The sequence below is a fragment of the Mchenga conophoros genome, linkage group LG9, assembly GCF_057382185.1.
Source record: "Mchenga conophoros isolate Kocher_MC1m ecotype Shallow Benthic linkage group LG9, M_conophoros_male_GT1.1, whole genome shotgun sequence".
Classification (NCBI taxonomy): domain Eukaryota; kingdom Metazoa; phylum Chordata; class Actinopteri; order Cichliformes; family Cichlidae; genus Mchenga; species Mchenga conophoros.
In genome coordinates this window covers 32,522,380-32,533,913 of record NC_140534.1, presented here as the reverse complement: position 1 = coordinate 32,533,913, position 11,534 = coordinate 32,522,380, and the positions used below count along the sequence as shown (strand labels likewise).

Here is an 11,534-nt window from a genome sequence, read left to right as displayed (position 1 = left end):
ACAGTAATAGTCACCTGCACACACAGATATCCCCCTAAAATAGCTAAAACTAAAAACTACTTCCAAAAACATTCAGCTTTGATATTAATGAGTTTTTTGGGTTCATTGAGAACATGGTTGTTGTTCAATAATAAAATTATTCCTCAAAAATACAACTTGCCTAATAATTCTGCACTCCCTGTATTAATGATTAACAGCCCATTGTTCATTAGTATGCAAACATACTCTTTATAAGATTGGAGAAACCTGCAGTCAGCTGAGACTGAAGAAGTCTCTGGGATGAGTTACGAAACGTTTGTCCCACTGAAAACGCTACGTCCAGATGAACAGAATCAACTTCTGGGATTTCCTTACCTGGATGATTGAGCGTGCATCTAGATATTACCCACAATTACTTAGGTACACGGGAACAAAGGGACAGCAAGTCAGTTTCTTACAGAGGAAGAAAAAAAAATTATACTGCAATTAATTTTAAGCAGTGTGTAATTATTCAGAAAAAACCCCGGAAAGATACATCACATCTTTCTACATTTTATTTTTCATATGATTCAGTTAATCTTTTACATACTGTCTAGATAAAATGACTACAATTTATGACTTACAATAAAAATATTTTTACTGCAACATAAAAAAATTTAGGTTTGTCTCTTCATGGAGCAAAACACACTCACATCCTGTAAGAAAACACAGACCACTGAAAACTTTACACATGGGTAAGAAAATATTTAATTTTCCACATACTGCCTGTTTAAAAATGACACAAATTTATCAATTTACCTTTTTTTTTTTACTGTAACATTATAAATTGCAGGAGGGGTTGTGTCTTTGTGGAGCAAAACAGACTCACACAATATTGTGAACTGTTCTGACATTTTGCTTTTCTTGTGATCAGATGATGGGAGTAATGTTTGCTCTGCATGCTGTTTGTGGACACAGCCAGTGAAGTTTAACTTGCTAAACTTGGAACAAGTTGAATTGTGAAGCCTGATCTCAAGCTTTTTAAGTTTGACGCAGCATCCAGAAGAACTTTTGTTCAAACCCCCGTTTCTCCCACTGTGTTCAAATGAACCCTGTCAGGGTAATGTCTAGGGCTGCCACGATTAGTCGACTAGTCACGATTACGCCGACAACTAATTTAATAGTCGACGCGTCGTTTGAAGCTTTGCAAGATCCCAAAAGACGCAGGAATAAGTAGTAGGATTTAAGAGTGTAATAACGGACTGAAACAGAAGATGGCAGCACTGCATGTACAAGGATGACAGCTGCCATTAAACCCCGAAGAAGAAGAAGCTGTGTCCCAGAATTCATAGCACAGCTCAGTTTCCAACAATGGCGGCAGCTAGTCAGTTTTATTCTTATCATTCTTTCTGGGTCACAAAATAAACGTTTAACATATTTTCAGGCGAGAATGTAGCTGTGTAAACTTCAAATATCTGCTCAGTTTATCAAGACACCACATTTTTTCAAAAGCTCGATAGCGAACCGGTGAGAACACCGGACTCCCGGCAAATCGTTTTTCAAACCCACCGGCGTCTCTCACTACTCAGGTTAAACATGATATATAAGTCACTTAGATAACTTAAAAATGTTACTGTTCGGGGGTTTTTTGTATTTTATTTGTTCCTGAGTAAATCGGTTTGGCTGAGATTAAAGTTATAGTTTTTACACAGCTGAATAAACGTCAAGCAGACAGCTGATTATCAGAAGTGTGAGATGCTCCAGAATTTACTCCGGTGTCCTGTTATATTTTAGATAGCAAGGAGTTTATTAAACTTCACCGAAACAATCTGCACATTTCATTAAAATTTAATAAACTATCACCTTGTCAGAGGAGGACACTTTGTGGGTTTTCTGATGCCTCAATAGATTTGTTTTATGGATGAAAGACTTTCCACACTGACCACATACAAATGATTTAACTCCAGAGTGGGTGAGCTGATGTGATTTTAAGCCAGTCATGTAAGTAAAAGCCTTTCCACAGTCACCACATACAAATTGTTTAGCACCAGAGTGGATGAGCTGATGTGATTTTAAGCCAGTCATGTGAGTAAAAGCCTTTCCACAGTCACCACATACAAATTGTTTAGTACCAGAGTGGGTGAGCTGATGTGATTTCAAGGCAGCAATGTGTGTAAAAGACTCTCCACACTGCTCACAGCTGAAAGGTTTATCTTCACTGTGGATGAGCTGATGTGATTTTAAGCCATTCATGTGAGTAAAAGCCTTTCCACAGTCACCACATACAAATTGTTTAGTACCAGAGTGGGTGAGCTGATGTGATTTCAAGGCAGCAATGTGAGTAAAAGACTGTTCACACTGCTCACAGTTGAAAGGTTTATCTCCACTGTGGATGAGCTGATGTCTTTTTAAGTTACCAACGTAAGCAAAAGCCTTTCCACACTGATCACAGCTGAGAGGTTTATCTCCACTGTGGATAAGCTGATGTGTTTTTAAATTGCCCATCTGAGTAAAAGACTTTCCACACAGATCACAACTGAATGGTTTATCTCCACTGTGGATGAGCTGATGTGTTTTTAATCTACCAATCTCAGTAAAAGCCTTTCCACACTGATCACAGGTGAAAGGTTTAACTTCACTGTGGACGCCCTGATGTCTCTCTAAGTGATCTCTATAATGAAAAGACTTTCCACACTGATCACAGACAAATGATTTACCTCCAACATGGATCTTATAATGTCTCTTTAAGTGACCTTTGTGAGTAAAAGACTTCCCACACTGATCACAGCATAAAGCTTTAAATGCAGTGTGGAGGCGCTGATGTACTTTTAAGCTGCATCTCTGAGTAAAGGTGTTTCCACACTGATCACAGCTGAATGGTTTAACTTCACTGTGGACGAGCTGATGTGCTTTTAAGCGGTTACTCTGAATAAAAGACTTTCCGCACTCACCACAGCTGAATGGTTTCACACTGCTGTGGATCAGCTTATGTATCTTTAAATGATATTTCTGAATAAAAGACTTTCCACACTGATCACAGCTGAATGGTTTCACATCGGTGTGGATCAGCTGATGTCTTTTTAAGTTGTTACTGTGAGTAAAAGACATCCCACACAGATCACAGTTGAAAGCTTTAAATTTCGTGTGGACGAGCTGATGTGATTTTAAGTTGCATCTCTGAGTAAAGGTCTTTCCACACTGATCACAGCTCAAGCTTCTCTCCTCCCCGTTGGCGCGCTTGCGTCTTCTGGGCTGCTTCATAGCAGGAAAAGTCTTTTCCACAGGGATCGCCGCTGGCTCATCTTTACTTGCTGGTGCTGGATGTTTTTGGTTGATGTCATCCATGTGCTCAGGTTTGGGCCTGCTTTCACTTCTTTCTCCTGTAATGACAAAGAACCCAAACAGTGACATCAGGTCTATACCTTCAGCTCATCCACAAGTGCCCCCTCTTACCTCACAAAGATAAACAGTTTCACCATCTGCCAAACGTCTCAGGTGCCTGGGGACGCTATGCTGTGGTAAACATTTGAAGTGAGTGTAGAATGTTTAGCTGATTTAGAGTTTAGAAATGTGTTATCATAGAATGTAGAACTATTGTAGAGACACTGCCCTTAAAGTAATAAAGGCCTCACTGTGTTGTGAACTTAGGAGTAGATTGTAGAAGGCTTCTCCCCCACTGAGTGGAAATTCCCCAGAGGATGTTTTAGGGTGGGGGTTTCAACATTGTAACTGGATAACTGTGGTCTGGAAGTGAGAGGGGTTTTATGACCTCTAGGGAGTTACCTACACCCACAGTGTTTTAACTGTCACACACACACATCCACACGCACACTCACTTGAAGGAAATTTCCGTCCCCGGTTTCCTCCAAGGCGTGAGCGATAAGCAGAGTTTTGTCCTTTCCTTATAAGACTCCTAATTATTCAAAGTAACACTCTGGTATGCCGTTCAGCGGGGTTAGTTACGATATCGGGAGCAGTTAGGAGAACAAAGTGATACAGAGACTGTTCAGATTGCTTTCCCAGAATCAACTCAAAGGTTTATTTGATACACAGCAGTTTATATAGAGAAAAAAAGGTTCGTGTGTCAGCTTTCCCAGTTCAAACCGGTACAGACTAAATAAGGAAACGTCTTCCTGCCTTCTGAGCAAAGTATCCCTTGTGTAGTTTATCAGTTCAGCTACAATTTATGATCATCCCAGCAAAATACACTCCTAGACATAGAATACAGAGTTCTTTCATTAGTGAATTCTGAAACAAACCACCTGGCCTTTAACGAGCCTTTTCCAGGAGATAAAGAAAAAGGGAGGATGGGAGTAAGGAAGTGGTCTCGTCTCTGTGGTGTTTTCGACCTTGGGGTACCAGCCTGTGAGTCTTACACATTAATTCTTGGGTCACAGAGAAAGAGAAAAACAACTAGTAAATGGGCCTTATTGAGTAGCAGTTTCTCTGCACAACATCACCACAAAACATTATCCTGTAAATGCTACCATGGTATCAAAATATCACAACATCACTCATGTGCACACAGTCACACACGAGCACTCATATAGGCACGCGGGAACGCGCACATGTAGGCATTCATGTGCTCGTGCACATAGACACAGACACAGAGTTTGCAGCACACCGTAGGGGGTTTTATGACAGCCTCTATAAAGCTGGCTGTAACTAACAAAGGGGTGAAGATTTTTGCAGAGGGACATCGGCCTCGTCTTCCCTTCTAGAAGTGCATGCTTAAATGAAGATGAATAAAGATTTTGTGAAAATGACTACTGAGTCCGGAGCCATCTCTGGATGCTCGAGGAATAAAAAGAACCGGGGTAAAACTGATTTCACAACATGAGCTCATTTTGGGGATAAAAGTAGTAAAAGTTCAACTTGTGAATAAAATTTTGGCTTGTGTGACTTCAAAGTTTTTTAGTTTTTACTTTGTTCAAATTTGAAGAACATCACACTTACAATGTGCAGTTCAGGTTGTATGTGTGAGAGCTGTACAACCAAATCCACACTGGCTCAGATTTGCCTCTGATTAACCACGAGGGTGTCACAGTTATCAAAGTCTGCAGACACTGTCAGCTGCAATCAACACCTTTTATTATAATGCACAGGTGAGTTATAATGCATCTCCACTAGAAGATGGTCCCCTGTTATCTACTTTTTCACAGGCAAGCGTGGGTGAGAGTCTACAGCTTTCCACCCCCCAAGGACACGTAGTCTAATGCCTTTATTTTTCATGGCCATGTCCACTTAATACTACACTATATGGTTATATGGCATTTTAGTTAATATACAGCATAGAATTGAGGCACTTCAAATATTTTCATCTCAACACCTCCTCCCTGGAGATAAGGAGTCTCACTATCTGCCTAATGTCTCATGGTGCCTGGGAGTGTCAGTCCAACTCACTCACAATACCCATCTGTGTGTGGAATAACCTGTGAAATACTTATTTGATGTTTTCCTATATGTAGAACAAAGTCGCACAAAATGTACTATAGATATTACTAAAGTGATATTGTCAAAACATATGATCAACACATAAAATAAAGAAATGTCCATCACAAGAGTTAGCAGCTTACACAAGAACAGAAAGAATATGAAAGAGAAGTGGAAAAGGAAAACAGAGGATTATTAACGAGGTCATGATCACTCCACAGACATCACCTTCATATGAAGAGAAACAAAGAGTGTAACTCAAATGATAAAACATTAATGTACTGAGGCAGACAAACAGAGAGGCTAAACAGAAGGCAGAAATCAAACCAAAGTGAGCTAAGAGAGAGAGACTCTGTAGAAAATGAAGTTAAGCAACCAGTGTAGTTATAACTGACTTACTCTGGATCTCCTCTCAGACTCAGGAGGGGGCGAGCGGGCCGGCTTTGTAGTTGGAGTCGGACCAGCAGAGACAATGGGCTCACTGACCTCCACTCCCCAAGTCAGTCACCACGAGGACAAGTTCTTTGTTTAGAGATGATTTAATCCAAGCTCACCAACAACATCATTCAGCTGTCCTCGTCAGAACTAATGAAATAAAAGCAGTAACATTTAGAAACGTCAGTTTACTAAACATAAAAATATTGCTCTTTTAGCCTCGCTCACATGTTCTGTAAAGATTAAATGACTTAAATCATCACGTGGTTTACAAAAACACATTGTTAATCTCAGCAAATAAGTGCGCATCCAGAAATAACTGTTTTATCTCGTTTGACATGGAAACTTAAAATTACAAAGACACACTGAACGCACCTTCCTACCAGCTGTAACCTAACAGGAGAACGTACGTTCGTCTTCGCAGCTGCGATACATACCTGACAAAAAGCCGTTCATCAATTAGATTTAACACGACGCTTCTCCACAATACTTTGATGCGGGTTCTTCAAAAAGTGCCCATTTTTAAAACGGCGGAAAGACACAGCAAAGAGCACAGTACGCACACTCCTCCTTCCTCTTCGTCTGCTGCCCTGCTTCTTCTTCTTCTTCAGTTTTATTGGCGGTTTGCAAACAATAAAATGGTGCGTTACCGCCACCAACTGGTATGGAGTGTCGACCCTCAAGCCCTACCCAAATGTTTACTCTTTTAAGCTACTGATGTGAGCAAAAGACTGTCCACACTGATCACAGCTGAATGGTTTCACACTGGTGTGGATCAGCTGATGTGATTTCAAGCTACCAATCTGTGGCTGCGCTGATGTCTTTTTAACCTATCAATCCGAGTAAAAGACTTTCCACACTGATCACAGTTGAAAGCTTTAAATCCAGTGTGGGCGAGCTGATGTCTCTTTAAATGACCTTTCAGAGTAAAGGTCTTCCCACACTGATCACAGCTCAAGCTTCTCTCCTCCCTGTTGGCGCGCTTGCGTCTTCTGGGCTGCTTCATAGCAGGAAAAGTCTTTTCCACAGGGATCGCCGCTGGCTCATCTTTACTTGCTGGTGCTGGATGTTTTTGGTTGATGTCATCCATGTGCTCAGGTTTCGGCCTGCTTTCACTTCTTTCTCCTGTAATGACAAAGAACCCAAACAGTGACATCAGGTCTATATCTTCAGCTCATCCACAAGTGCCCCCTCTTACCTCACAAAGCTGGTCCATGAAAATATTGTCAGGCATAAACCGGTCCGTGGTGCAAAAAAGGTTGGGGACCGCTGGTCTACAGCTTTCTACCCCCCAAGGACACGTAGTCTAATGTCTTTATTTTTCAGGGCCATGTCCACTTAATACTACACTATTCGGTTATATGGCATTTTAGTTCATATACAGCATAGAATTGAGGCACTTCAAATATTTTCATCTCAACACCTCCTCCCTGGAGATAAGGAGTCTCACTATCTGCCTAATGTCTCATGGTGCCTGGGAGTGTCAGTCCAACTCACTCACAATACCCATCTGTGTGTGGAATAACCTGTGAAATACATATTTGATGTTTTCCTATATGTAAAACAAAACCACACAAAATGTACTATAGATATTACTAAAGTCATATTGTCAAAACATATGATCAACACATAAAATAAATGTCCATCACAAGAGTTAGCAGCTTACACAAGAAAAGACGTCAGAAAGAATATGAAAGAAGAGAAGTGGAAAAAGAAAACGGAGCATTTTTAATGAGGTCATGCTGAGCCTCTTGTCGCGATTGTTTTATGTTGGGCTGAGAACAAACAACCAATACTCAGATCAGGTCCAGTACACAACAATTATGTATTAAGCACATATGTGGGAGACGTGCACGATACCACCCTCAGTGTAATCCGGGAGATCTTAAAGAGGAAGCACAAGCACTTCTTTATTTAAAGGGTTGTACACGCCCCCTTGAACTTTCCCACATTTTGTCACATTACAGCCACAAACATGAATCCATTTTATTTTTATTCCACGTGAAAGACGAACATAAGGTGGTGTACATGTAAGAAGTGTAATGAAAATCAAACATGATTCCACACATTTTTTTACAAATAAATAACTGAAAAGTGGGGAGTGCGTAATTATTCAGCCCCCTGAGTCAATACGTTGTAATGATAATAATGGATTGCATTTATATAGCGCTTTTCAAGGCACCCGAAGCGCTTTACAATTCCACTATTCATTCACTTTCACATTCACACACTGGTGGAGGCAAGCAGGTTGCAGCCACAGCTGCCCTGGGGCAGACTGACAGAAGCGAGGCTGCTATACCGCGCCATCGGCCCCTCTGGCCGGTAGGGTAAAGTGTCTTGCCCAAGGACACGATGACCAGGACAGAGAGATCGAACCGGTGACCTTCTGGTTACAGATGCGCTTCCCAACCGCTGAGCCATGGTCACCCCACCTTTGTAGAACCACCTTTTTCTGCAATTACAGCTGCCAGTCTTTTAGGGTATGTCTCTACCAGCTTTGCACATCTAGAGACTGAAATTTTTCCCCATTCTTCTTTGCAAAACAGCTCCAGCTCAGTCAGATTACATAGACAGGGTTTGTGAACAGCAGTTTTCAGATCTTGCCACAGATTCTCGATTCGATTTAGACACCAGACAGGTCAGAGATAAAATTATTGAAAATTTAAAGCAGGCTTAGGCTACAAAAAGATTTCCCAGGCCTTGAACATCCCACGGAGCACTGTTGAAGCGAACAGTGGGGCTGAATAAATACGGACGTCCCACTTTTCAGTTATTTATTTACAAGCAAAACACTGAGTATAAGCCATCTAATTTATCTTGTAATTTAGCAAGGTTCAATTTATCCTCTTCAATTAGTGTCAATTTGAGAGATTGATTTTTCTTCCTCTAATCTTTTCGATTTCACATTAAGGCTGCCAACCTTCCTTAAATATTTGTCAATTTCAAATTTTAATAATTCCCAGTTATTTGCAAACTTTAATTTTTCTCGAGCTATAGATCAATAGTTTGAGATCAGTTCTTTAAGATCCTTTTTCACATCATCTTTCTCTAAAAAAGAGCTGTTGAATTTCCAATATGTAGATTTAACAACAGAAGATTTAGGGGAAGTTAAATTTATTTTAATACGGCTTTATGATCTGTTGCTGGCGAAGGCCACCTACATCTATGCTATCGCTATCAAAACTTTCCAAAACTAACCAAAAGGTTGCACTAAGTAAACGTTTTGGAATGAGGATATTTGAATCTCCAAATGTCTATGAGTTTAAGACGTACTATAACAGCTTTCAATGTAGTAGTAATTCTTTTTTTTAACACTTGTAGTTTTCCAATTATCATACATAGCATTCCTATTATTTTACAGAAAACCACAAAACAACAATCCCACAGATCATAAAGACAGATAATACCAAGACGGGAAAAGGGAAACAAAAAACAAAACAAACAAACAAACAAAAAAACAAACAAAAAGCACAGCAACAACAGCAAAAAAAAGAAAAAGAAAGGGGGGAGGGGGGTGCACCTCTCTATTGTTTTTACAGGACTGTTCTAGGGCAAACAAAAACACTGAAGATTCCAGTTCCAGACCGGATAAATTGTTGACGTATGTTAACAGAGGGTTCCACGTTGTGTGGAATTTGCCGATGGATCCGTTCAGAGTACATCTGATTTTTTCCAGTTTGACATTTTGCATAACATCCGTTATCCAGCGGTGGTGTGATGGAGCAGTAGTAGACTTCCATTTAAATAAAATCAGGCGTCTCGCTAATAATGACAAAAACGCAATGACCCTCTGTAAATGGGCAGGGGGAACAGAAGTCACAATACCAGAGAAACAACCAAAAACTGTCACCAAGGGGGAGGCGAGATGTTATAGGCATAGGCTTTAGAGATGACTTCAAAAAATGATGACCAGAAAAGAGCAATTTTCGGACAGGACCAAAACATATGAAGGGAAGTAGCTGGAGTCTGTTTGCATCTATCACACGATGGGTCTATGTCTATGTTCGGAAATATTTTTGCTAGTTTAACTTTTGAAAAATGTAACCTGTGTAACACTTTGAATTGTATTAGGGAGTGTCTTGAACATATAGAAGACGAATGGACCCTGGTAAGAGCCATATCTCACTCTTCGTCAGACAGCTGGGCACTGTCGTGGAAAATTTAACAATAACCTGCAACACACCCAGCGAGCTTGATTTGAAGTGGGTTTAATAAACACATTGCGATGTGGAGAGAGCATCCCGGTGAAACACCGGGACCATCTCCGGATTGTGGCCACCGCCCACACAGACAAAGAGCATTCCACAACCTCACATGTTGGCCCCTCTCATGGGGGGCTATACCTCCTCCCTCACAGAGAGAATTATGACCTTGTTTTCTGCTTAGCCTTCACCTAAGGATTTACATCCCTGATAAGCAGAAGGAGTCTCACTATCTGTTTAATGTCTCCCATTACAATGGCCTCACTGTGTTAACTTTCCACATGCATGTAAACTAGTGACAGGAGTGCTCTTACTATGGTAAAGTGAGAAAGTGATATTACATAACTAATGTGATATGATTAAATGTGTGATTAATACATGAGAAAAGAAATCTGCCACCACAACACCCAAATCATTCTCCCACTGTTCTCGAATGTATGAAATAGACAGGTTATATGTCTTAGTTACATCAAGCGGCTCTCTCATAAGAACCCGTTGTTAAGATAAGGAAGTTTTTAGGTGTGTGATATATTTCCCACTTTATCATTAAATCTCCCAATTTATTAACTGTTTCTGTAAAAGACCCTCTTCCCCAGTGTTATTAGGGATTGAGGCACACATGCCTCACCAAACATCACACACTCCTTTGTGCCATTTGCTTTGCCCTGTCCAGATGTTTGCCATCAGGGACAGTGAATGTCCGAACCTGTAGGCAAATGAATAGCACAAACATATACTAACACTGTTAGGTGTGGCTGTGTGCAGACAGGAATAGGACCCAAGGTGCAGACTCCGGAGACAGAACTTAAACCAAAACAGCTTTAATGCTGAACTCAAACATAACACAACTGGGGAAAAAGGTCAAAAATAAACTAACACCGGCAGATTGACAAAACACACAGCAAAATAAACGGTAGATCGCGACACGGACACAGAGAAACACAGGGCTTAAATACACAGAGGGAGCAATCAGGGAATGGGTAACAGGAGGGAAACACAGCTGGGGCAAATCAGGCCTAACGAGACAAGGGGAAGCAAAACCAGACACAGTAACATCAGACATGGACTTTCAAAGTAAAACAGGAAACACATAACACAGACTGAACAAAGACACAGACTCATATGCAGGCACTACAAAGGGAACAGAGACGTGGGAACAGGGCAGACACAAACACTGACTGAACACGGGGATATAGGAACTTAAGATACACATAGACGCGAACTAGACAAGGGGATGCAGGTGATAGGGGAGACAGAGCAACTAAAGAAGACAGAGACATAAGCCATAAGACGGAACTCAAAGAAACCAAAAACTAGAAATTATAAAATAATATCAAAAACTCAAAAACCCTGGGTCGATGACCCAGGCATCCTAACAGTACCCCCCCCCCCCCTTAAGGGCTGGCTTCCAGACAGCCCAAACCACAACATCAAAAGCAAAAAAACAAAAACAACCCAACCAGGGTGGGCGGCGGGGGAAACAGGATGGAGGGCTCGAAACAAATG

The 11,534-nt window shown here is 40.9% G+C and overlaps 1 protein-coding gene across 2 annotated transcripts; it reads right to left on the bottom strand.

Annotated features, from left to right (window-relative positions):
• Positions 1-514: 514 nt before the first annotated feature.
• Positions 515-6,423, bottom strand: LOC146567661 (uncharacterized). 2 transcript variants are annotated; one of them, XM_085287623.1, is made up of 3 exons: positions 6,202-6,423; positions 5,791-5,976; positions 515-3,338 (listed from the first exon to the last, which is right to left on the bottom strand). In XM_085287623.1, the coding sequence occupies exon 3, from the start codon at positions 3,301-3,303 to the stop codon at positions 1,807-1,809; it is 1,497 nt and encodes a 498-aa protein (XP_085143749.1). In that variant the 5' UTR covers positions 3,304-3,338; positions 5,791-5,976; positions 6,202-6,423; the 3' UTR covers positions 515-1,806. The 2 variants fall into 2 exon arrangements, with proteins under 2 accessions (XP_085143749.1, XP_085143748.1); XM_085287622.1 differs by having other exon boundaries at positions 6,264-6,423.
• Between the last annotated feature and the right edge of the window lie 5,111 nt (positions 6,424-11,534).